Genomic DNA, 27,141 nt, shown 5'->3' on the forward strand with positions numbered 1-27,141 from the left:
GACACATTTATTAGATACACACATCTGTCTATCTCCAATAGATACAACTGTTTATGTAATAGACATGTCTGTTTATTAAAAGATACCTATACAAATAGTTGTGACTATTTGTATAGAATAGACATGTCTGTTTATTAACAGATACCTATACAAACAGTAGTGACTATTTGTATAGAATTGATATGTCTATCTATTAACAGACACATCTATTTGTTAAGTGCCATAATAGAATAATATATATTGAATTATATATATATATATATAATTCTATACATATTTCACTCTTGCCATTCCTTCACTTTCTTATATTTTAACAATATAGAAATTCTTTCTCTCTGTACTATCTAACATACAAGCTATTTATAACAATCCCCCACTTAGCTTGTATTGTTAGATCCCATTGTTTCATGCATAATGAAAAGTATCTTTCGATTTAAACTTTTCCTTAGTGTAAGTATTTCAAAGTTCTAAAGAAATCATGGTGGCCTTAGCTTAAACCTAGATTCCTATTAAATAGAACCGGAAATACTACACACACGAATCAATTAGTTCGACTTAAAAAGTTCACCAAAATTTTAGCATGAATATGGCCTTGTGCTACCTCCTGTTTTCATGAACATTTACAAAGTTATTCTCACTTTTGTTGAAGCGGCACCACTTCCTATGTTCATATAGGTGAAGTTTCCTTTGTAATAATTTTAAACTTCATTAAGAGTATAAATACTCATCCTTATTCCATTAACTTAATACACTAAGTACTTAATTACAACATTTACTAATGACTTGTTGTTACCCTTTAAACTTTATTTAGTAATAATACTATAAAGTAGGGTTCCCATCATTAGTAAATTTAATGGAATATTTTTAATCCTAATCCAGCACATGTATTTTTATTATATCTCTCGAGAGCCCTTTTGTAAACGGATCTGCCAGATTATTACAAGATTTGACATAAGTAATAGTAATAATTCCATCAGAGATTAATTGTCTCACATACTCATGTCTTAAGCTAATATGTCTAGACTTTCCATTATAAATTTTATTATAAGCTCTAGACATTGTTGCTTGACTATCACAATGTAAGGAAACAGCATGCATCGATTGTGGCCACAACTTGATATCTAATAAAAAATTTCTCAGCCATTCTGCCTCCTTACCAGCTGCTGCTAGAGCTATAAATTCTGATTCCATTGTAGAATGGTTTATACAAGTTTGTTTCTTTGATGCCCAAGAAATAGCACATCCTCCTAAGGTAAAAACCCAACCGGAAGTTGATTGATTATCATTAATACTAGTTATCCAGCTAGCATCTGTATAACCTTCTAACACAATTGGAAATTTATTATAAAATAAACCAAAGTTTATAGTTCTTTTTAAATAACCAAGAACTCTTGAAATTGCTTTCCAATGTTCAATACTAGGCTTACTAGTGTATCTTGATAATTTACACACTGCAAAAGCAATATCAGGTCTAGTGCAATGCATAGCATACATTAATCTACCAATTGCACTAGCATACTCAATTTGAGCAAGCGCCTGCTGAATTTTGATTAATTTGGAAGAAACATCATATGGAGTTTTTGCTTCTTTGACTTTTAAATGATTAAATTTATTTAATATTTTCTCAATATAATGAGATTGGCAAAGAGCAAAACCCCCACTATGTTTTTTTTACTTTGATACCTAAGATTGGATCTACCTCTTTTAAATCTTTCATTTTAAATTTTGAGGTTAGATACTTCTTTGTATCATTCACACCTTCCATATTTGTTCCAATTATAAGCATGTCATCAACATAAAGACAAATTATCACACCAAAATGATCTGTAAATTTGGAATAAATACATTTATCAGCACTATTATGTTTAAAGCCATATTCCAAAATTGCGAATCAAATTTCTCATGCCATTGTTTGATTGCTTGTTTTAAACCATATAAAGATTTAATTAATTTACAAACTTTTCTTTCATTCCCTGGTAAAACAAATCCTTCTGGTTGCTCCATATAAACTTCTTCTTCTAAGTCACCATTTAGAAAGGCTGTCTTAACATCCATTTGATGTACATATAAATTATATATTGATGCTAAAGATAAAAGTACTCTAATAGATGTTATTCTAGCCATTGGTGCATATGTATCAAAGTAGTCAATTCCCTCTTTTTGTTTAAAACCCTTTGCAACCAATCTAGCTTTAAAAGTTTGAATCGATCCATCTGTGTTATATTTTCTTCTGAAAACCCATTTACATCCTATTGGTTTAGAACCAGGTGGCAAATCAACTAGAACCCATGTATTATTAAATAATAATGAATCCATTTCATCATTGATTGCCTCTTTCCAAAAGGCCACATCCCTTATAGTCATTGCCTCTTGAAACGTTTTAGGATCATCTTCTACATTCAACAAAATTGGTATTTTGTTAAGTACAACTGACCTATTGCCTTCTACCAGAAAAAAAATAGCCTGAGAAGATATAAAATCTGGATGTAAATTATTTTCTTTTCTAATACGTTGACTTCTTCTAATTTTATTAGAAGAATCTAACTTTCTTTTGTTGCTAGACGTCGATTCAAAATTAATATCAATACTAGAACCATTGCTTTGACTTGAACTATTCATGGGCTCATGTATAGGGTCATTATGAAATTTATTTTCAATAAATTCAACATCCCTAGATTCTACAATTACATTTAAGTCTAAATTTAAAATTCTATAAGCTTTGGAATTTTCGGCATAACCAACAAAAACTCCTTTCAAAGCTCTAGGACCTAATTTAGTCCTTTTAGGATCTGAAACTCTATAATATGCTAAACAGGCCCACACTCTTAAATAGTTCAAGTTAGGTTTTCTATTTTTTCATAATTCATATGGAGAAATATTAAATTTTCTAGAAGGAATTCTATTATGTAAGTGACAAGCAGTAAGTAAAGCTTCTCCCCATAAGTTTGTTGGCAAATTAGATTTCACAAGCATAGAATTAAGCATATCCACTAAGGTTCTATTCTTTCTTTCTGCCAACCCATTTTGTTGTGGTGTATAAGGTGCACTTATTTGATGTATAATTCCATTTTCTTCACAAAATGAAGAAAATTCATTGGAAAAATACTCACCACCTCTGTCACTTCTCAAAATTTTGATTTTTTTTCCTTTTTGATTCTCAACTTCAGATTTATAAATCTGAAACATTTGGAATGCTTGATCTTTATTTTTCATTAAATAAACATAAGTATATTTGGAGAAATCATCTATGAAAGTTATAAAATATCTATTTCCTCCTTTAGTCAATATTCCATTTAATTCACAAATATCAGAATGCACAAGTTCTAATAACTTAGAAGATCTTTCAACTTTTGGAAAAGATTTCTTAATCATTTTTGCTTGTATACAGATTTCACAAGATTTTTTATTATCATCTATATATGAAATTAAACCATGTTTAGCCATAAATTTTAAAGATTTAAAACTAATATGTGCTAAACGATCATGCCATAAAGATAAAGATGACTCAACAGTATAAACAGAAATATTCATATTATTATTAATACTGAGTTTAAACATTCCATCACATGAGTAACCTTTTCCCACAAATAGTCCATTTATGGACACAATTATTTTATCGGACTTCAGAATAGCCTTATAACATTTCTTACACAACAGACTAGCAGATACAAGATTTTTCCTTATTTCTGGCACATATAACACATTTACTAATAATAGCTTCTTTCCAGAAGTGAAGTTTAATTCAACACTTCCTTTTCCCACCACTTTAGCGGAATCATGATTGCCCATTAGAACTTTCTGCCCATTTACAACTTCTTCATAATTTTTAAATTGAGTCTTATCATTGCAAACATGAACAGTAGCTCCAGAATCATACCACCAATCATTAGATTTGGTTGTTGTAGCCATTTTGAGTTCTGTTACCATTCCAATATGCAAATCTGATATCATTGCAATCAATTCAGTAGTTTGTTCAACTATATTTGCTTTATTGGAATTCTGAGCACTATTATTCGTATCTTCTTTCTTATGTTTCTTTAGAAACCTGCATTCACGTTTGTAGTGCCCTTTCTTGCCACAATTGTAACAAGTTCTTCCTTTCTTTGATTTCTTTATTCGCCATAACTAGTAATCTTGTTACTGCTTGCTTGAAAACTTTCTCTTACTTCCAGAATTTTTCTTTTGAAAATTCTGACTTCCTTGCACAAAATTAACTTTTGTAGTAGATTCAGAAACAAATTTCTTATCACGATTTCTTGTCTCTTCTTCAATGCGCAAGTGTTTCTGAATCTGTTCAAGAGAAAAATCTTCTGTGGTATGCAGTAATTTCTTCCTATAATCATTCCAACTAGGAGGAAGTTTTGCTATTATTCCTCCTACTTGCAATGATTCAGGAACTATCACTTTCAAATCTTTAAGTTTTGAAACCAGGACATGTAACTCATGGACTCGATCCATAACAGATATATTATCAACCATTTGGAATTCAAAATATTTCATGATGAGAAATTTATCCACACCTTGTTTTTCTGAGTTGTATTTGAACTCCAGTGATTTCCAGATTTCCATTGGAGACTTGACAGAAGTAAATAGATCATACAGCCTATCTGACAAGTTGTTAAGAATATGACCTCTGCATAGCAATTCATCTTCTTCACGTTTGTCTCGATCTGCTTTCACTTGTTCAGAATCTTCTGGAGTTGGTGGTGAAATAGCAGGCAGACTTGGATCAAGTATATAAGAAATCTTCAATGTGGTGAGTAAGAATAGCATCTTGTCTTTCCAGCGAACATAGTTTGTCCCATCAAAACGATCAAGTTTCACAAACTCTTGATTCATCACGGAAACAGCCTTGGACTCCATTGCGATTAATACCTTAAAATTGTTGAGGCAGTGGGTGTAGAATAGGCTTTGAGGCGTGATGAATCACTATCTTTAAGGTATTAATTGCCCCCACTAGATTGCTGCAAGGTTATGGCAATATACCTCCAGGATACAACAAAGCCTGAAATCTGCAGACAGCAACTCCTGAAGATTTCCCTTAAGAACTCTTTATATGAACTGAATTTAGAGAGATTAGAAGAAAAGAAGAAGAAGTAGAAGTAGTATATCTGGATTGAAAAAACTCATCCATATTTATAAAGAATGAAAAGTCATGGCACCTTTACTAGATAGACACATCTGTCTATCTCCAATAGATACAACTGTTTATGTAATAGACATGTCTGTTTATTAAAAGATACCTATACAAATAGTTGTGACTATTTGTATAGAATAGACATGTCTGTTTATTAACAGATACCTATACAAACAGTTGTGACTTGATGCGTCCCTACCGCAAGTGCATGGGTCGTACAAGTAGTATAGAAAAGATATCGATCCCACGAGGAGTTGTGTTAATGATTGAATTTTTGATATAAAAAATTGAGTAAAATTGAAATATTTTTGAAATTAAAGTAATGAATTGATGGGTAATGGAGTATGAAATCTAAATATGCAAAAATTAATATTCTATTCAACAATGTATTAATTAAACTAAAATTGCATCAAATTGAAATAAGCAAGTTCAAATATGGCAATATTCAAAATGGCAAGTAATTAAATTCGATTAGAAATTAACAATGGTAAAAAGGCGATTCCGGAGTTCGGGATTTCATATTCGAGCTATTTTGGGATTTTAAATTGGTTATCCAATCTTATGAAACTTATGGTTTTAAGGAGATTAATTCTTAAATCCTTTGAATTCCCTTTCGAGTGAGACAAAGAGTGCCTTAATCAAACTAATCCTACTTTCGTGGAGTTAGAATTAATTAAGACCCATTAAGTTCTTTAATTAATCTGTGAATCCTCTTAATCCTTAGCCTATTTCTAGGTCTAAGTTAATTAAGTCCAATTTCTTGATTATCTATCACAAGGCCTTCTCCTTTCGGTGCTTCAACCATGGATTAAGAACATCACTTAATGGGATCCTACACTAAGCATGTCATTAAGCATACAAGAAATGAATAAAACTCATTAAGACCACAAAATATGGATTACCCAATCAAAATCCACAAAATATCTCAAATATTACAACCCTTACTCCAGAATCAAAAGTAAACTACTCACTATCCATAATGCTTACAAGATATATTGAGTTTAAATGGAAATAAAGCTTTAATCTAAGCTAAGGAATAAGAAATTAAACACTAGAAATGTAGAAAAATGTAAGGAAAGAAAGAAATCTGCAAATCTTGGTTGAAAATGGTGTGGAAGGTGAAAGTGACTCTTCAAATTCTGCCTCTACTCTCCTTTCCTTTTCTGCTCCTTGTCTCCTCCCTCTAAAATGGGAAAATGAGACTATTTATAGCATTTTTCTGACATGGAGCCCTAAAATGGTATGTTCTAGGAGGAATTATTTGAGGGAATCTCCTGCCAGCTCATTAATGAACTCTTTATGGGACTGCATAAGTGGACTGCATAAGTTATGCAGTCCCTTATGCAGTTTTCGGCTGGTTCTGAGTCACTTATGCGAAACTGCATGACTTGGTGCATAGGTTATGCACAATTCCGTGAAGGTGCATAAGGGAGGCGAGAATGTGCATAAGCTGCAGTCTCCTTATGCACATTTCGGCTGAATCTGGAACAGTGATCTTTCTCCTTATGCAGATCTGCATAGCTTATACGGCAAGTTATGCATAGTTTGGTCAATGCATATTTCAGCTTGAAAACCTGTTTTTGACATCTTTGGCTGTAGAAGATACTCCTCAATGGCAAAATTCTCTTTAGTCCTTCAAAAACACCATTTTTCCTACAAAATAAAGTAAAAATTACAAATTAATGCAAGATTGACAACTATGAAAAACTAACTAATTAACTAATGAAATTAGCTAAAAATGACTAATAATCAAATAAAAATGGTTATAAAATTAGACCTAAATGACTATGCAAAATGTATGCATCAAATACCCCCAAACTCAAGCTTTTGCTTGTCCTCAAGCAAACTTTAGAATGTGATGCAAAGTTTTTAGGGGTGCCTTATCCAAAGAGCTATGAAAATTACCAATTGAAGTAACTTAACACACCTTCAGCCATACCAGCAATCCATATACCCATCCTTCAAAATGCAAAGAATTTAATGCTTATCCAAGCTTTCACCACTTAGCCATCAAGTCAATTATCATTCAAAATCCCCAAACCAACCAATCAAAAGAGAGGGTCATGCTCAAAAGGAATTCTAGAACAATCAATAGTCAAAGTGTCTCTATATGGAATGATGGAATTGAATGAATGAATGAATAGTTTTCCAGTCCCATAGGCAAATTCCCTACTCCTATCTCCACTAATGTAGCAAGTACTATCAAGAGATCAAAGGTCTTTTTAGGGATGTAATGGGGCCTTGGGATTCAAAAAGAGGCTAAGAAGAAAGATGGGTAAAAAGTAGTCAAAGCATGAGAATATTTTCAATTTTGAAACATAAGGTACACTTTTTATATCTTTTTCTCTTTTTTTTTTTTTTTATATATATAGGAGAAAGAAATACACAATGAGGATTGTCAAGTGCTAGCATATTTTACTAGACACATAAAATGGAGGGACATTTTGATACTTTAGATTTGTATTTTGCATTTTCTTTTGATGCTTGTCCCTAGAATTTGCCACCCCCAAACTCATTTCTTTTAATACTTTGGGTGGATTTCGTTCATTTTGAATGACAATGGTGAAAAGCACATATACTAGCACTTTTTTACAAGATGACAAGCATTTCTTCTCCCTTTTATTGTATATTTTTTTTCTTCTCTTTTTTTTTTATTTTTATTTCTATTATTTTTAGAAAGTATACCTAATATTCAATATTATTCTCATGAAAAGGGTTGGAGTGTTTGGTTCATTGGCTAGGTAGCAATAAGGGTTTCAAGAAAAATTAGGAATAAAAAGGTTCAAAGGGGTTTGCAAGGGTTAATTTTAATTAGAAAAAAGGCCAAAGGTTTAAAATGAGAAGGTTTAAATCAAAGAATACCTAATCATCTCTCTTTTCAAGTACAAGCTGGTATTTCGCCTTGAAAGGTTTAGAAATGTAACACCCTTGATTTTTTTTATATATTATTATTGGGCTTCGTGTAGGTATCCTCAATTCGCGGAAATTCGACAGTTGTCCGGATCTGTGAATTTCCGGACAGACAGACCAGCTACCGGAAAAGTCTCCGAATTGGATCGAGATTTTGGCTACCCCACCATTGTTAGGCATCCCGAGCACGTTCCCTTAGTCGGAATCGGCAAAGGTAAACCAGAACCTTGTTTTTTCATAATTTTCTAGTGCTTAAATAGGATTAAAAATCCATAAAATATTCGTGGTAGCTTAGAAAATTACGATTCTTTTTGCAATAGCTTAGTAATATTTCTAAGGACCATGCAAGAGTTTTATAATTTTTAGAGCTTATTTGAGCGCTTTTTGCAAAAATGATCAATTATAAGGACTAAATTGAAATTTTACATATTGTGATGGATGATTGATTTGATGGGCGGGAGGGGTGTGTGATGTGATTGAGTTGTGGATATATGGATTGTGGATATAGAAGTGTGTTTTGAGCCCTTTTACAAAGTTGGGTAGGTCCTAGGTATAGGGAGACTCACGGATTTTCGGCATGACTAAGGACGTATTGGGTCTTTTCTTGATTTGTATTGAGTCAGATTGTATTAAATAAATGTAATATGATTGTCAGGTGAGCCGGGACAGCCTTCTTCCTCCGCCCAGCCGCCACAGTAATTTGTCGTCAAGTCTGTGAGTAGAATATTAATTTTAATTGTAATTTCGATATTATTATATGTTCAAGCATGCCCATGCATCACTTATATGCATATATTTATGTAGTTAAACTCTAGGCACGATTTATGTTGCATTCATAACTGTTGATGTGCCATGGATGTTGTTGTGGTAATTTAGAGCAGTGTGCGTGCGTTGGCGTGCGTGTGATGTGGTGTGGACTATGGATAGGACGGGGTAGTCACGGCTTGAGTAATTCGCTGGGACCCGATCCTTCGAGGGGTAGTCACGGCTTGAGTAATTCGCTGGGACCCTCGATTTGGTTATTAAGTGGAAGTCCGAGCTTGAGTAATTATTGGCACCAAAGTTGGATTTAAGAGAGTCAGATAGGGATCAGCTCCCATATGTTATGATTGATACTACATGGTGTGTGAGTGCTCCAAATTACCTTTTTGATGTTATGATGTGAAAATGTTGTTGATGTTGCATTTCACTCTACAAGGTGCATTAGTTCTAGATAGTTATAGAGATTATGGTTAAAATTGATATTTTACTCTCTGAGTCGAATGCTCACTCCTGTTCAAAAATTTTTACAGGCCACAGGAGGATATTTTGTTCTGGGTTAACCTGCCTTTTTACCTCGCAGGTTGTTTATCAATATTGTGTAATTTTAATTACTCCTAGAATTTCCGCATGTGTTAGCAGTAATTATTTGAAATTGGTCTGTAATATTATATTCATGTTGGACCTGTAAACTTAATATTTTAAGTCTGTTTGATGGATTGGATGAGGGAGCTGAGCTCCCATTTATTATTATGTTGATGAGTATGTGGAGGGTGAGCTGAGCTCCCCAATGGATTGTTTATTGTGTTTACAGGTCGGATGAGTCGAAAACTCCCCGTTGGAAAGTCCATTTTATGGCCGGACTCTGTCCGTTTGTTTTCTTGATATTGGGCCCAAATGGGCCTTAGAGTTGGGTTAATGAACAGTTAGGCTTACTACGGGCCTCGGGGGCTTTAGGCTGGCCCAGGTCCTAGTGCCGGTCCGGCCCATAGGTTGGGTCGTGACAGATGTGGTATCAGAGCTTAGGCTCCAGATTCATAGGGAAAAATCATCTAAGTGTTGGGAAGAGTCTACTAGGAGTCACATGCAGAGTATAGGATTCTGTTTCGTCTTTTTCTGTAATTCTTTGTTTCTAGATTCTACGTTATACCTCGGGAAATATAAGATTACCTCAGTTAATGTCTTGATTTTCGTGGAGTACATAGAAATGTGAAATATAGTTAGTAGACATGCGAGGTCTATCATGAGGATACGTACTCCAAGAAATGTTATATTTTTGTCAGTATGGGTTTAAATAGTGTGCCCATTTCGTGCAAGGCACGAGTACATAAAAGTAAGTCCTGAAAGTACAGTTGCCCTAGATAAGGATGAGGATACCACTGCTGGCAATCATCAGTAGATGACCCAGTCAGAATAAGTTTTTGATAATAGAAGATTCAAGAGAGATAAGAAATTGGGAGACCTAGTCTGTCAGGACGTATCGTAGTAACTATACAATGTTCTCGATATCCTGCTCGTGTCGCAGATTACAGTACCGACATGGGATTATTGTGTAGAGCTGCGTACTTCCCTGTAGTGCTTATGATGAGGATGTTGCAGGCAGTCTTTGTTTTGGTACAGTAATACCAGAACAGAGTTCTATATCTGCAGAGGAGTTGGAAACTCTTGATTAGGGGTCTAGAGTTAGAATATTGAAAGGTCACAGTTGGGTGATAACTAGAGTCAGTGACTCGATTACTGACAAAGATGAGCTAGAGTTACATCAAGAGTTGCCATCGGACTGCAGGTTTCGGACTAGTTGCAAAGTAAAGGTGACACTTATAGAGTGAGAATAGTATACCTTGTGTGTATCAGTATGGAATAAAGTACAACTCTACTACCTAGAGAAGGTCGAAACTATGAATTGATGATTTATAGAGCTATGATATGATAAAAGAGTCATTAACTTGACATGGTTCTGGCAAGGTGGTAGATGTAGTACCTTTGTTGCAGCAAGTTAGGATATAGTCCTATCTTTTCAGAATGGATCGAAGGTTATTACTGATAATGATGACTTATGGAATAGTGTCCCAGATGGGACTGTAGAGTGTGGTAGAGAGTAGTTGGCTCGGGTATCCTGGAGAGGATACAAGTTCCATCATAGGAATCATATATAATCAGATCATGATGGATGTAAATCCTTTGAATTGGATGACGGGTTTGGGTGCCCGAAATCTTAAGTTTTGGAATTGAGTAAACATGGAAAATAATAATAATAATAATAATAATAATAAAAATAATAATAAATAAAATTACTGCAGAATCAGTTCTCGAGGTAGTAAGGGTATTATGTAAGTTAAAGGATAAGAATAGAGATCATACAATAAAAGTATGACTGTAATTTGCTGAGTTCCTTTCTAATTTCAAATTATTCAAAACAATAGTATAATCTAATTATAATAGTGTTAAGAGTAATAAATTAGCAAAGATAAATTATAGAAGGCCAATGGATAGAAAAAGTACATAACGAAAGTTTGGACAATTCATTGCAGATGCAATATAATCTAAATGCCAGTGGGAATACCAGCTAGAGTGGTCAAAGGACCAAATCTGAGTAGCACAGATATGTGATAACGCGGTAGAGACTCTGAAAGATATAGTCAGCAAGTACAGCTGTCATGTTAGGAAGAAGAATGAAACCAGGGATAGAATAGTCAAGTTCTATTTTGGGTAAGACAAAGGAAATGAATGAAAGGACAATCTGAAGGGCGCGTAATAAACGGAATAAAGTTAAGATATAGAGTAGACTAAGTGTTATTCTTAGCAAGGAGAATGACAAGGATGGAAAACCCAAAATGGGACCACATTAGTGAGAATAGTGATGGAGGTATGGAATAACATAATAATGAGTAAATGCTAGAAGGTGTGCGATGATATTGCGGACTACCTAATTAGGTAGAGAAAAAGAAGTTAGTAAATAGTAAGTTGAATAAAAGTCAGTCTACGGGATCAAATAGGTATGATGAGTGGAAAAAATTATAGATAATGACACATAAATTTTAGGTTAGACTTTTGAGATAGTGAGAAGGTAGTTAGAGGTTCGTTATGAATGTCAGGCAAACATTTTTAGTGTGATCAACAGAATCACTTTGTAGTGAAGCAATAACGACAGGACAATAGTAGGGGTAGAACGAAAAGTGACAAGTCTGGATGGTTATAAATTACTAGAAAGTTCAAGGATCAAATTAATGACCCTAGATAAGGGTGGAATTAGTGTTGGAAGAATTTATTAGTGAGAGAAATCTTTCAGGAATCAACAAAAGTTAAGGGCACAATAAAAACGATGATAGATATAAATCATAGGTCGAGTATAAGTAAAGTTAATAAATTATAAAATATTATGTCAAGAAGGAAAATGGTACGGTAAAGGGTTCATGCAGATGATACCTTATAGGTAGAGCATAATTGTGCTAGGAGATGATGAAATTTGGAGAGAAAGACCAAGAAACTTAGGTGAAACGTTATAATATGACAATCGGGTGTAGTTGAATATAAGAGGATATTTTCTTTCTTTTCAAGTTTAGCTTGTGCTTTTGGTTCTAGAAGGTTATATAAGGAACAGAAACTGAGTCAAGGAGACCTAGTTATTGAGAGTTTGGTAGGCACAAATTCATACATAATTTCCTGATATGAGAATGACAGTAAGTGCATACCTAGTATTAAGTATGAAAGGACAAACAGAGTAATGACAGGAGTTAAATTGAGTTAGCTACTAAGGCTTGCAACTGTTTTAAACTATGAGCTAGAGGAAATACTAATTGTGGATGAGTTTCAATAGATGAAATTATTGCTAATGGGTAATTTGAGGTTGACGTTTGGAAAGTTGTGGGCAGTATATGTGATTATATTAAAGAGAATAAACACGTGAAATATCTTATTTAGAATTAAGGCATGACACACATTTCCCACAGTAGTGTTAGTTCGGATGGAACTTATAGTTTCGGAGCTCCTATCCATCCAGGATGAGCAATTTCCTACTAAGGCTGGTAGGGAATGATAATGTTCTGATAGTTAAGTTGGGAAAGGGGTTACAAAAACGAATTTTCTATGGTTAATTATAAGTGTTACAAAAGGTGAAGAATGTGCTGGCAGGAGTAAGCCGTAAGGTTAGAATTTTCGAAGTAATGGAACTAGTAATCAAGATAAGACTAAGAAATAAAAAGAAAGTTAAAATTGATGATGGGATAGACGTCTTTGAAGGAAAAGGTGTAAGGATGAGATAGGACTAAAATTAAGGAATAAGTACAGCAGGTTGAAAAGATACCAACAATACCAAAAATAGGAAAAGGGAAGTGGATAAGATGCAAAGGACAGGAAGAGAGCTCGATAGAGTCAGTTATAATGACGAGGATAAGGAGTGTCTAACCATTGCCCCTGTGTTAACACTACCTATGAGCGGTGAAGGATACACCGTGTACTGTGATGCCTCTAGAGTTGGCCTAGGGTGTGTTTTGATGCGGAATGGAAAAGTAGTGGCTTATGCTTCAAGGCAGCTGAAGAGGCATGAGCAGAACTACCCCACCCATGATTTGGAAATGGCGGCTGTAGTCTTTGCACTTAAAACTGGAGACACTACTGCAGACGGTGAAGTGTGCGAGATATACACCGACCACAAGAGTTTAAAGTACATCTTCCAACAGAGGGATTTAAACTTGAGACAGAGGAGATGGATGGAGCTTCAAAGACTATGATTGCACCATCCAGGTACCACCACAGGAAGGCCAATGTTGTGGCAGATGCCTTGAGCGAGAAAATCTTACGCGGTTTGGCGCACATTTCAGCAGAGAAAAGACCATTGATTCGGGAAGTACATGAGTTGATGGATCAAGGTCTAATCCTAGATCTTTCGGATGAGGGGTATTGTTGGCTCACTTTTCGGTGAGGCCGGACTTGAGGGACAGAGTTAGAGTTTCCCAAAGACAGAGACCAACAATTGATGAAGATCATAGAAAGAGTAAAGAAGGTGAAGGTGGTGAGTTTGGATTTGCCAATGATGGCGCCCTAGTGCAAGGTTCTAGGATATGTGTGCCCGATGTGGACAACCTCAGAATGAAATCATGCAAGAGGCACACTATACATCTGCAAGATCCACCTGTGTTCCACCAAGATGTACCATGATGTGAAAGATAGCTACTGGTGGAATGGCATGAAGAGAGACATAGCAGACTTTGTGTCCAAGTGCTTGACTTGTCAGAAGGTGAAGTTTGAACACCAGAGACCGTCAGGGAAGTTGCAAGAGCTCCTATCCCGGAATGGAAGTGGGAAATGATTACTATGGATTTTGTATTTGGTTGCCTCGTACCACGCGAGGATATGACTCGATATGGGTAATTGTAGACCGCTTGACCAAATCAGCTCACTTCTTACCTGTAAAGACTACATACTCTGTGGCACAGTATGCCCGGCTCTACATTCGAGAAATAGTCAGATTGCATGGAGTTCCGGCTTCCATAATATCTGACAGAGGGCCCCAGTTCACTTCTCGGTTTTGGAGAAAGTTGCAGGAGGCACTTGGCACACAGTTGAACTTCAGTACGGCTTTCCACCTTCAGACAGACGGACAGTCCGAAAGGACAATCCAAACACTGGAAGACATGCTTCGCACGAGTGTTTTGGATTTTGGAGGTCAATGGGATGATCAGCTAGCTTTGGTGGAGTTTGCCTACAACAACAGTTATCACTCCAGCATAGGGTTGGCACCCTATGGGGCATTATATGGAAGAAAGTGTAGGTCTCCTCTGTGTTGGACAGAAATGGGAGAAGCGAAGGTGCATGATGTAGACCTAGTGCAGTACACTTCAGAGATAGTTCCTTTAATCAGGGAACGATTGAAAATAGCTTTCAGTAGGCAGAAGAGTTATGCAGACCCCAGATGGAGGGATATGGAGTTTGCAGTAGGCGACTATGTATTCCTGAAGGTTTCTCCGATGAAGGGAGTCATGAGATTTGGAAAGAAGGGCAAGTTGGCACCTCCGTATATTGGACCTTTTGAGGTTACTGATAGAGTTGGAGCAGTTGCCTACCGGTTGGAGCTACCACCCAACCTTTCTCACATTCATCCCGTGTTTCATATCTCCATGCTCAGGAAATACATTCCAGATCCTTCTCATGTACTACAACCAGATGTAATAGAGCTAAAAGAGAACTTGGCATTTGAGGAGCAACCTGTAGCTATAGTGGACTACCAAGTGAGACAGCTAAGATCAAAATAGATCCCTATGGTTAAGGTTTTGTGGAGGAGGCAGTCAGTAGAAGAGTGCACCTGGGAGTCAGAACGGGACATGCGTAGCAAGTACCCTTATCTGTTCAATGTGTAATCATGTACTTTATTCTGCCTTGTGTAAAATTCGAGGACGAATTTTCTGTAAGGGGGGAAGAATGTAACACCCTGATTTTTTTATATATTATTATTGGGCTTCGTGTAGGTATCCTCAATTCGCGGAAATTCGACAGTTGTCCGGATCTGTGAATTTCCGGACAGACAGACCAGCTACCGGAAAAGTCTCCGAATTGGATCGAGATTTTGGCTACCCCACCATTGTTAGGCATCCCGAGCACGTTCCCTTAGTCGGAATCGGCAAAGGTAAACCAGAACCTTGTTTTTTCGTAATTTTCTAGTGCTTAAATAGGATTAAAAATCCATAAAATATTCGTGGTAGCTTAGAAAATTACGATTCTTTTTGCAATAGCTTAGTAATATTTCTAAGGATCGCGGGGCAGAGTTTTATAATTTTTAGAGCTTATTTGAGCAGTTTTTGCAAAAATGATCAATTATAAGGACTAAATTGAAATTTTACATATTGTGATGGATGATTGATTTGATGGGCCCAGGAGGGGCTGTGTGATGTGATTGAGTTGTGGATATATGGATTGTGGATATAGAAGTGTGTTTTGAGCCCTTTTACAGGTTGGGTAGGTCCTAGGTATAGGGGAGACTCTGCCGGATTTTCGGCATGACTTAGGACGTATTGGGTCTTTTCTTGATTTGTATTGAGTCAGATTGTATTAAATAAATGTAATATGATTGTCAGGTGAGCCGGGACAGCCTTCTTCCTCCGCCCAGCCGCCACAGTAATTTGTCGTCAAGTCTGTGAGTAGAATATTAATTTTAATTGTAATTTCGATATTATTATATGTTCAAGCATGCCCATGCATCACTTATATGCATATATTTATGTAGTTAAACTCTAGGCACGATTTATGTTGCATTCATAACTGTTGATGTGCCATGGATGTTGTTGTGGTAATTTGGAGCAGTGTGCGTGCGTTGGCGTGCGTGTGATGTGGTGTGGACTATGGATAGGACGGGGTAGTCACGGCTTGAGTAATTCGCTGGGACCCGATCCTTCGAGGGGTAGTCACGGCTTGAGTAATTCGCTGGGACCCTCGATTTGGTTATTAAGTGGAAGTCCGAGCTTGAGTAATTCGCTGGCACCAGGTTGGATTTAAGAGAGCTGTATAGGGGATCAGCTCCCATATGTTATGATTGATACTACAGGGTGTGTGAGTGCTCCAAATTACCTTTTTGATGTTATGATGTGAAAATGTTGTTGATGTTGCATTTCACTCTACAGGGTGCATTAGTTCTAGATAGTTATAGAGATTATGGTTAAAATTGATATTTTACTCTCTGAGTCGAACGCTCACTCCTGTTCAAAAATTTTTACAGGCCACAGGAGGATATTTTTTTGAGGTTAACTCGCCTTTTACCTCGCAGGTTGTTTATCAATATTGTGTAATTTTAATTACTCCTAGAATTTCCGCATGTGTTAGCAGTAATTATTTGAAATTGGTCTGTAATATTATATTCATGTTGGACCTGTAAACTTAATATTTTAAGTCTGTTTGATGGATTGGATGAGGGAGCTGAGCTCCCATTTATTATTATGTTGATGAGTATGTGGAGGGTGAGCTGAGCTCCCCAATGGATTGTTTATTGTGTTTACAGGTCGGGTGAGTCGAAAACTCCCCGTTGGAAAGTCCATTTTATGGCCGGACTCTGTCCGTTTGTTTTCTTGATATTGGGCCCAAATGGGCCTTAGAGTTGGGTTAATGAACAGTTAGGCTTACTACGGGCCTCGGGGGCTTTAGGCTGGCCCAGGTCCTAGTGCCGGTCCGGCCCATAGGTTGGGTCGTGACAAGAAAATTTGTTCTAGGATTGGTGAGACATCATTTGACTACCTTATATCCAATAACTCCCTCTAAACACTTCCTTCTCCAAATGACTAGTTGGGTGGCTTTTTGGCTAAGAAGATATAGGCAAGGGATAGACACTTCAAAACCTTGCACCTTTTAGGAAACTTTCAATCCACAAACCCACTAAAAGGTGAGTCAAATCACTCTCATAGGCACATTTTCAATACTCAAGGGATTTGGCAAAAGATTTTAATGCATGGTGCATGATTCCTAAAATGAGTAATGCATTAACTAAATGGAGGAAGTCTATTTGTATGCAATGTGTACAATTTCTAAGTGATGTATAATGTGTGTGTAAATGTGTTATGTATATGTATGTGTGGAAATATATGTAAAATATTTACAATATATGTAAATGAAATGGGATGAGATGTTCCTATACTCAAAATGTGAAAAATGAAGCAAAAATCAAAATGTTAAAGCCAAAAATCAAAATGTGCACCCCCAAACTCAAAATTGGACATTGTCCTCAATGTCTCAAGTAGTGGATAACCAAAACTCAAAGCAAATAATATTGACCAGGAATTGTAAAAATTAAGAGCAAAAAGAAAGAGTTACCTGGTATGGAGCAGAGGAGAATTCAAGATATAAAGGGATGCATAAGAAGCTGCACAGGTTATGCAGAGTTAAGTGCAGTCCAGAACATGTGCATAAGTAGGGTGCATAAGCCGTGCGGTTCTGCATAAGTGGCAATATGGGTTGCATAGGCTATGTAGGACATTTACATAAGGGGAATACAGCCTGTGCAGTTATGCATAAGTAGTAGAAGGGGTTGCACAGGCTGTGCAAAATTTCTGCATAAGGAAATTCATAGCCTGTGCAGTGTATACAAAAGCTGCTGCATGAGGATTGGCAAAGGGAAATGTACAACCAGCAGTAGAAACATTTGAAATATATACAAAGCATGGGCAAATATGTACAAAAGGGCAATAAGTGCAATGAAAATCAAAGAAGACTAATGTAATAGCTATCCAATAAAACTTCAAGAAAAACAGAATTTAAAACAAACTAATTCAAAACAAACAAACATAATTCAAAACAAACTATAAATGTTTGAACATATTTACAAAGAAAAGGTCCTACAAGATTGAACAAAAGTAAAACAAAAGCTAATCTAGTTCTATTGTTTTGCCCTTGTCCAAAGATGTTGTTAAGGGGCTGGTGGCTGTCACTTTCTTTGTCGAAATGATGAAATGGAGGAGGTGATGGAGGTGGGGGTGGCATGCCCAAAAAGATCATGAGTTGCTTCACCATCTCCTTCAATTCTTTCTGCTTGTCCCTGGTTTCCATGACAAGGTCAAATAGGTGATCATGACGATCCTTGAGTGTATCAAGACCAGTGTCAAGCTTCCTATCCACAAAGTATATATCATCACTAAGCCTGTCAAGATAGGTGAATAAGGCTTTAGTGTTGAATGCAGGAGGGGTTGTGGAAGAGGAAGGTTCAGCTGTAGGAGGTATGGGTGAGGCAGGTCGCTAGGATGTCTGTGCAGTGAGGGTGGGGTAGGTGTAGTAGGGTGCTGTGGGACTGATGGGAAAGGTTGTGTTTCTGGTTGTGCAATGGGCTCAGTTTCTGCTGTAGGTTGGGCAGTATCAAAATATGACAAATTGAACCCTGTTTTGGTTAAGTGTGTAGTATCAAAATATAAAGTATCCACAAGTGCTGGTATTGAGTGCTCTGCAGGATTAAAACCAAAATGCTTGGCTATGACAGTGATGAGCCCACCCAAAACAATGTCACATATGGATTTGGTGGCAATATGCAGCACATGCTCACAAAAGAAATAACCAGGAGAAACCTTAACTTTGTGAAATGCACACCATAACATAAATAGTTCAGATTTTCCCACAGCACCAGAACTAGTCCCTCTGCCCAATATGGTGCTAGCAATCATCCGATGAATAAACCTAAGTGCAGGGTCAAGTATTTGTGATGTTTTTGATCTTTCAGCAGAGAAAGTTTGAGGTTGGTTTGTGATGATTCTCCAAAATTGGGCAGTATTCCAAATGCCCTTGTTGGCTACCTCTACTCCAGTATGTGGTACTCTAAATAACCCATCAATTGCAAAACCAAAAATGCTATGAAATTGGTCCAATGACAGCTCTCTATTTTGCCCCAAGCATCTAAATTTCATAATTGGTTTATGGTCTACATCATGCAATTTAAGGGTAGCAGAGAATGAAGAAATAAACTCCAAAACTAGAGTTGGATAAACTATCTCCTGTTTATGCACAAATTCCATCCAACCCATACCATCAAGATATGCAACTACATTGTCAAATAAACCAAGGGATTGTAGAGAATCGGCAGAAATATACCTAGTGGGTTGTACCCTTCTATCCTTGAGTCTCTTAAAAGCTGCCTTTTGAATTATATCAGGAAGAGGCCAAGGTAGCTTTGATACCTGTGAAGCTACTGAAATTGGCTTTTTGCTGGAAGAGGGTGTGGAGGCTGGAGCTTTTGGCTTTTTGGGTGGTGGTTCCGACAATGGGGTGGGTGGTTCTTTGCGTTTGGACAGAGGAGGGGCAGAGGACATGGGTCGCACAGATTTTGACCGGATTTTACGTTTGTACGTGGTTGGGGGAGGTGGTGGGGGTGTCGCTTGTGGAGGGGAATTAGGGTTAGGAGGTATTGTTGACAATGGTGAAATCTAGAGAGGGGAAGCTGGACGGGAATGGGGAGGCGACTCCATTGCCGATAGAGAGGATGGAGAGATAATGGCGGAAATGAAAATGTAGGGGGGGGGGGTTTAGGGTTTACGTAAAGAAAGTGCTAGTGGAGAAGAAGGGAGAGAGACGGTGAAAATGCCGGAAGAAATGGAGGTTGAAGGACGGTCGTGGGTAGAAGAGTCGGAAAGTGGAGGTGGGAATTTTGTTTGCCGAAAAGGAATTTGATTTGAATCGGGTTTGTAAAAGACTGCATAAGTGAAAAATGATTTATGCATAACCTGTGCACTCTTTTATACATGTTTCAGAATGATTTGAACTTCAGAGAAATAGCTTATGCACAAGTGCATAGGTCATGCACTGTCCTTATGCACTGTTCGGCAGGTATTAAAATCTTAGGTTGGTGGTCATGCAGTTGTGCATAAGTCATGCACCTTCCTTATGCATGTTTCGGTGACTCTTGAAATTTTGAGGAGTGAAGTCATGCGGGAGTGCATAAGTTATGCACTCCCCTTATGCACCTCTCGGCAGAATTGGTTTTTCAGAAAATCGGGTCATGCAGAAGTGCATAGGTCATGCACTCTGCTCATGCACTCTTCGGCAATTTTTGGAATTTGGGTTGGTGGTCATGCAGATGTGCATAAGCTATGCACTCTGCTTATGCACTCTTCGGTGGGTTTTGAGATCCAGAGTCTGAGGTCATGCAGAAGTGCATAAGCTATGCACTCTGCTTATGCATGTCTCGGCAGCTTTTGGAATTCAGAGTCTTTGGTTATGCAGAAGTGCATAAGTCATGCACTCTGCTTAAGCACCCCTTGGCAAGTTTGATTTTTCTGGGTTTCTGGTCATGCAGAAGTGCATAAGCTATGCACTCTGCTTATGCAGACTTATGCAGACTTCGGCAGAGAGAGAAAATGAAGAATTTGAAGTTATGCAAATGTGCATAGGTCATGCACTCTGCTTATGCAGGTTTCGAAAGATGTGAAATTTGACAAAATTAGGCTATGCAGAGTTGCATAAGCTATGCACTCTCCTTATGCACTTGCAATAAAGGTGAAAAATGGCAAGAATTGTGGTTATGCAGGATTGCATAAGCTATGCAGTTGCTTATGCACAATTCAACAAGATTAAGTTTGCAATGGAACATGAATTGCAACTCTGAAAAATACCCTAAAATGAGGAAATATAATTCTATGAAGCATAAACCATGAGAAATTTTCACCAAAAACACATCAATATATACAAAGTTCATCAAAAATGCATCATACAAGCATGTAAAAATGGATCCTACATAAAAGACCTTTGAGAACTATGCCATTTTGACTCAAATTCTGCAAATCAACATTTAGCACATTAAAACTCAATAAAATCTCCATGAAGTTGCATCTATTCACAAGTGATGACCTCTCCAAGTTTTGCCAAGAAAATGCAGCATTTCTACCTTGAATCCTACAACCCAAAGAAGCTCAAAACTACAAAAATGACCAACTTACCACCATATTAGCATTAAAAGCACATATACTTAAAAGTCACACACCCCACCTCACCAAAAACACAAGCCATTTGCTGCAGATTTCACTTTTTGCTGCAGATTTCATTTTTTTCTCCCTGCATAAACCAAATTGCAGCTCAAGGACAGAATCTATCTGCTGCAGATTGCACTTTGCCTCTGCATAAACCAGATTGCAGCTCCTGCATAGGTTATGCAGCAAAAACCAATCAGTTCTTTTGAAGGACAAAATTTTCAAGTTAAGAATCACTTCCCCAACAGTTCACCAGCCTTTCTTCATTGAATTACATCTACAAGGGACAAGATTTAACAATGTCAAAAATTGAATTTGGGGAGATTCAGGATAAAAACAAAATCAATGAAAATGAAAGTAAATTAGCAAAAGCAAAATAAAAGGACTTGGGATGCCTCCCAAGAGGGCTAATTTATAGTCCTTGGCTGGACTCTTCATGAATTTCACTGAAAAGAGGTGAGGGATTGGAGAGCTTGTAACAGCTTGCTCCTATTATTGGGTCTCCAGTTATGTAATGTTTCAATCTATACCCATTAACTTTAAAATTCCCAGACTTTTCACTCCAAATTTCAATTGCTCCATAAGGGAAAACCTTAGAAACTCTATATGGACCAGTCCACCTTGACTTGAGTTTTCCAGGGAACAATTTCAATCTTGAGTTGAACAACAAAACTAAATCACCTTCTTTGAATTCCTTTTTCCTCAGATGCTTATCATGCCAAACTTTAGTTCTTTGTAAATACGGGCACTTTCATAAGCATCCATCCTCAATTCCTCAAGCTCATTGAATTGTAACAACCTTTTCTCACCAGCTTGCTTAAGATCAAAATTCAAGGTTTGAATGGCCCAATATGCTCTATGTTCTAGCTCCACAGGTAAATGACAAGACTTACCATACACCAACCTAAAGGGAGTAGTTCCTATAGGGGTTTTGTAGGCAGTCCTATATGCCCATAAAGCATCATCTAGTTTGATAGACCAATCTTTCCGAGAATTGTTCACTGTTTTCTCCAAAATATGCTTGAGCTCTCTGTTAGAAATTTCAACTTGTCCTGAAGTTTGAGGGTGGTATGGGGTAGCTATCTTGTGCACTACACCATACTTCCTCATTAAGCTCTCAAATTGCTTATTGCAAAAATGGGAACCCCCATCACTAATTATAGCCCTAGGAGCTCCAAATCTGCTCAAGACAAATTTCTTCAAGAATTTCACTACCACTCTAGCATCATTAGTTGGAGTTACAATAGCTTCCACCCACTTTGACACATAGTCAACCCCAACTAAGACGTATCTATTACCATATGAAGGAGGGAATGGCCCCATAAAATCTATTCCCCAAACATCAAATAATTCCACTTCAAGAATATTATTTAGGGGCATTTAATCTCTTTTTGACAAATTTCCACTCCTTTGACATTTATCACAATCCGACACAAATTTCCTCACATCCTTAAAAAGATTTGGCCAAAAGAAACCAGCTTGCAAAATTTTACTAGCTGTTTTAGAGATTCCAAAATGTCCTCCATAATCAGAAGCATGGCAATGATGCATAATACTCTGTACCTCCTCTTCAGGAATACATCTTCTAATTAGACCATCACAACATCTCCTAAAGAGTAAAGGATCATCCCATCTATAAAATTTCACCTCATGCAAAAACTTTTTCTTTTGTTGCCATGTCATACCTAGAGGTAAAACTCTACAAGATAGATAATTCACAAAGTCTGCATACCAAGGTAGTTTAGCAACAAGAGAGAAAAGTTGTTCATCCAATAAAAACTCATCAATAGGGATTTCATCCAATTCTTCATCATCCAATTTCAACCTACTAAGATTATCAGCAACTACATTTTCAGCTCCCTTCTTATCTCTAATCTCCAAATCAAACTCTTGTAGCATCAGAATCCACCTAATGAGCCTAGGCTTAGCCTCCTTTTTATGGAGCAAATACCTGATGGCTACATGATCTGAAAATATAACCACTTTTGAGTCAATAATGTAAGGTCTGAATTTTTCCAATGCAAAGACAATTGCTAGAAATTCCTTTTCAGTTGTTGCATAATTTGTTTGAGCCTCATCCAGTGTTCTACTAGCATAATAAATAGCATAAGCCTTTTTGTCCTTTCTTTGACCAAGAACAGCCCCAATTGCATAGTTGCTAGCATCACACATAATTTCAAAAGGTAGGCTCCAATCAGGTGGTTGCATGATTGGTGCAGTGATAAGAGCTTGCTTCAACCTGCAAAAGGCATCCAAACACTCTTGGTCAAATACAAATGGTGTGTCATTACTTAACAAATTAGACAAAGGTTTAGCTATTTTAGAAAAATCCTTGATAAAGCGTCTGTAGAACCCGGCGTGTCCTAGAAAACTTCGAATTCCCTTGACATTGGTAGGAGGAGCCATCTTCTCTATCACTTCAACTTTGGCTTTATCAACCTCTATTCCTCTGTTAGACACCAAATGTCCAAGTACTATCCCTTCCTGAACCATGAAATGACACTTTTCCCAGTTTAACACAAGGTCAGTATCTGCACATCGCTGCAAAATTTTAGAAAGGTTAGCCAAGCATATGTCAAATGAAGATCCATAAACAGAAAAATCGTCCATAAAAACCTCTATTATGTCTTCAATGAAATCTGAGAAGATTGCCATCATGCACCTTTGAAAAGTGGCTGGTGCATTACACAACCCAAATGGCATCCTTCTATAAGCAAAGGTTCCATATGGACAAGTAAAAGTGGTTTTCTCTTGATCATTTGGATGGATAGGGATTTGAAAAAAACCTGAATATCCATCTAAATAGCAAAAGTAAGAATGCCTAGCCAATCTTTCTAACATCTGATCAATGAAGGGAAGTGGAAAATGATCTTTTCTAGTGGCAACATTTAATTTTCTATAATCTATGCACATTCGCCAACTAGTCACTGTTCTGGTGGGAATTAATTCATTATTTTCATTTTTGACAACTGTCATTCCACCCTTTTTTGGGACAACATGTACTGGGCTCACCCAAGTACTGTCTGAGATGGGATATATGATCCCTGCATCAAGCAACTTCAAAATTTCCTTTTTAACAACTTCTTTCATATTTGGGTTCAACCTCCTCTGATGTTCAATAGATGTCTTACAATTTTCTTCCAAAATGATTCTATGCATGCAAAAGTGTGGGCTTATTCCCTTAATGTCATCTATGGTGTATCCCAAAACTTTCCTAAATTGCCTCAACACTCTTAACAACTTATCAGCCTCTAAGGCACTCAAGTTTGCATTTACAATTACTGGATAAGTGTTATTGGTGCGAAGAAATTCATACCTGAGCTGAGAAGGAAGTTGCTTAAGTTCTACCTTAGGTGCATCTTCTTCCTTGAATGATGGTTGCTTAGTTTCTGCTTTTTCCTTTTGTGTGAGTTGAAAACCGGAGCGTAAATGAATGGTGGACTACCCTCTAAGTGTTGAGCATATGCAGCTACATGAGGGTTGTCATAGTCTATGCCTCCTCCATGAACCAAACAATTTTCAAGTGGATCTTCTGGATATTTCTTTCTGAAGTGTTCTTCAACCAGCTCATCAATAATATCAACTCTCAAGCAAGTATCAGCTTCAGAATGATGCTTCTTCATAGTGTTATTAATATTGAAAACCAATTGCTCTTCACCAACCCTAAGAGTCAATTTTTCTCCCTTAACATCAATCAATGCTCCTGCTGTAGCCAGGAAAGGCCTTCCCAAGATAATTGGAATATTAAAATCTTCCTCCATGTCCAAGATGACAAAGTCAACAGGTATGTAGAACTTCCCAACCTTCAGAGGCACATTCTCCAAAATCCCTTCAGGATACTTAATTGACCTGTCAGCTAACTGAAGAGAAATGTGGGTTGGTTTAAGATCTCCCATATTGAGCTTCTCATAAATGGAAAGGGGCATAAGGCTAACACTAGCCCCTAAATCACATAGAGCTTTTGTAGAACAAGACTCTCCAATGTGGCATGGAATTGAAAAACTCCCTGGATTCTTGAGCTTTGGAGGAAGTTTCCTTTGGAGGATAGCACTACATTCTTCTGTCAAAGCTACAGTCTCATGATCTTCAAGTTTCCTCTTGTTTGAAAGAATTTCTTTCAAGAATTTTGCATAAGAGGGCATTTGTGAAAGAGCATCTACAAAAGGCACATTTATGTAAAGCTTCTTCAAAACCTCTAAGAACTTCCCAAATTGCTTATCAAGCTTGGCTTTGTGAAATCTCTGTGGAAAGGGAAGTTGTGGCTTGTAGGGTTCAGGAGGTATATATTTCTCTTCCTTCTCTTCAATTTTCTCTTTACAATTTTCTGCACTCTCTTGTTTTTCACTCTCATCAGTATTTTACTCATTTTCTCTCTTCTCACTGTTTTCACTCTTCTCATCATTTATAACTTTCCCACTTCTTAAAGTAATAGCTTGACACTGCTCTCTTGGGTTTTCTGGTTGACTTGGAAGCTTTCCAAAAGACTTGGCACTTGAGGAAGATGCTTGTTGTGCAATCTGATTTTCCAAAGATTCATTATGTGTCCGCATCTGTTCCGGTAGTGCTTTCATCTCTCTCATCTCCTCATCATGCTTATTTTGGTTGGCAAGAATTTGTTGCAATAAAGCTTCAGTGGTGGAATTTCGTTCTTGCTGTTTTGGTGGAGGGTTCATATTTTTCTGCTGAAAATTAGGCAATGGTTACCTATTTTACTGATATGGAACTTGACTTTGCTGTTGTGGTTGAAAATTCTGATTTGGAACTTGACTTTGCTGATTTCCCCATGAAAAGTTGGGATGATTCCTCCAATTTGGATTGTAAGTTTGAGAATAAGAATTCCCCATTTGCTTGTTTCCATAATTACCAACATATGCTGCTTGTTCTCCATAATCTACTCCACAGCTGGTAGTTTCCTCTGCTGATGATGATGAACTAACCAACATACTCAAATCTTCCATCTTCTTAGCAAGGACATTTGTAAGTGCATCAAACTTTGCATTAATCATGTTGAATGGATCAAGATCATACATTCCAGCAGCTTGCCTTTTTTGAGTTGGAGCTGGTCCTCTTGGACTACTCCAAAGATGAGTATTCTTTGCAATTTTCTCCAATAGCTCATAAGCTTCATCTTCATGCTTCATAATAAATTCTCCTCCTGTTTGAGCATCAATAATCCCTCTAATTGCAGGAGTGACATTTGTGTAGAAATTCTGATTTATCATCCATTTTGGAATGGCATGATGTGGGCATAATCTCTCTAATTCCTTCCATCTCATCCATGACTCATATAGAGTTTCATCTTCTCTTGGTTTGAAAGCTGTCATTTGATTCCTCAACTCTTGAGTTTTTCCAGGTGGAAAATATTGTGCAAGAAATGCATCAGTGAGTTGCTCCCAATTTGTAATGGAGTTGTGAGGTAAAGAATCAAGCCAATCCAATGCTCTATCTTTCAAAGAGAATGGGAATAGCTTCAATCTTGCTGCATCATCAGACACTCCAGGTTGTTTTTGCATGTCACAGATCATAGCAAATTTCTTCAGGTGTGTGTGTGGATTTTCAGAAGGATGTCCCCCAAATTGAGAATTTTGAATCATTTGAAGAACTCCAAAATCCATCTTGTAACTATTTGCATCGATTCTTGGTCTTGCTATGCTCTCTCTCAAGTCATCAAAACGAGGAAAAGCATGATCCATCATACTTCCCCTAGGCACGTTTGCATTAACAACTTCTTCCCCTTGGGCTTTATTTTCATTGTTTTGACCATTTCCAGCATTAACACCAATTCTCATTCTTTCATCAGCCATGTCTATTTCAATTTCGGTTTCTCTCAAAGCTTCCTTTCTTTTTCTGGTTTCTTTCTTGTTGGCCTTACAAAATTTCTCAATTTCAGGATTGAACAATAAGGATGTG

The 27,141-nt window shown here is 37.1% G+C and overlaps 1 protein-coding gene, 1 long non-coding RNA gene and 1 other non-coding gene across 3 annotated transcripts; 2 read left to right on the forward strand and 1 right to left on the reverse strand.

Moving 5' to 3' along the window:
* Positions 1-4,137: 4,137 nt before the first annotated feature.
* On the reverse strand, positions 4,138-4,863 carry LOC131170215 (uncharacterized). Its single transcript, XM_058129285.1, has 2 exons — positions 4,659-4,863; positions 4,138-4,607 (listed from the first exon to the last, which is right to left on the reverse strand). Exons 1-2 carry the CDS (start codon positions 4,861-4,863, stop codon positions 4,138-4,140), a joined length of 675 nt encoding a protein of 224 aa, XP_057985268.1.
* Positions 4,864-8,089: 3,226 nt separating this feature from the next.
* LOC131170422 (uncharacterized) lies at positions 8,090-10,310 on the forward strand. Its single transcript, XR_009141173.1, has 3 exons — positions 8,090-8,261; positions 8,703-8,761; positions 9,340-10,310. It is a non-coding gene; the product is annotated as an uncharacterized LOC131170422 (long non-coding RNA).
* Positions 10,311-26,463: 16,153 nt separating this feature from the next.
* Positions 26,464-26,571, forward strand: LOC131170878 (small nucleolar RNA R71). The gene has a single exon (XR_009141643.1). It is a non-coding gene; the product is annotated as a small nucleolar RNA R71 (small nucleolar RNA).
* Positions 26,572-27,141: the final 570 nt, after the last annotated feature.

The sequence above is a fragment of the Hevea brasiliensis genome, chromosome 11, assembly GCF_030052815.1.
Source record: "Hevea brasiliensis isolate MT/VB/25A 57/8 chromosome 11, ASM3005281v1, whole genome shotgun sequence".
NCBI classification, from domain to species: domain Eukaryota; kingdom Viridiplantae; phylum Streptophyta; class Magnoliopsida; order Malpighiales; family Euphorbiaceae; genus Hevea; species Hevea brasiliensis.

Excerpts from the sequence above, each read along its gene's own strand:
- LOC131170215 (XM_058129285.1), bottom strand. The coding sequence starts at position 4,863 with ATGGAGTCCAAGGCTGTTTCCGTGATGAATCAAGAGTTTGTGAAACTT. Across the intron at positions 4,608-4,658 it reads GAAAGCAGATCGAGACAAAC|ATAGGCTGTATGATCTATTT; the intron begins GTGAAGAAGATG and ends ACAACTTGTCAG.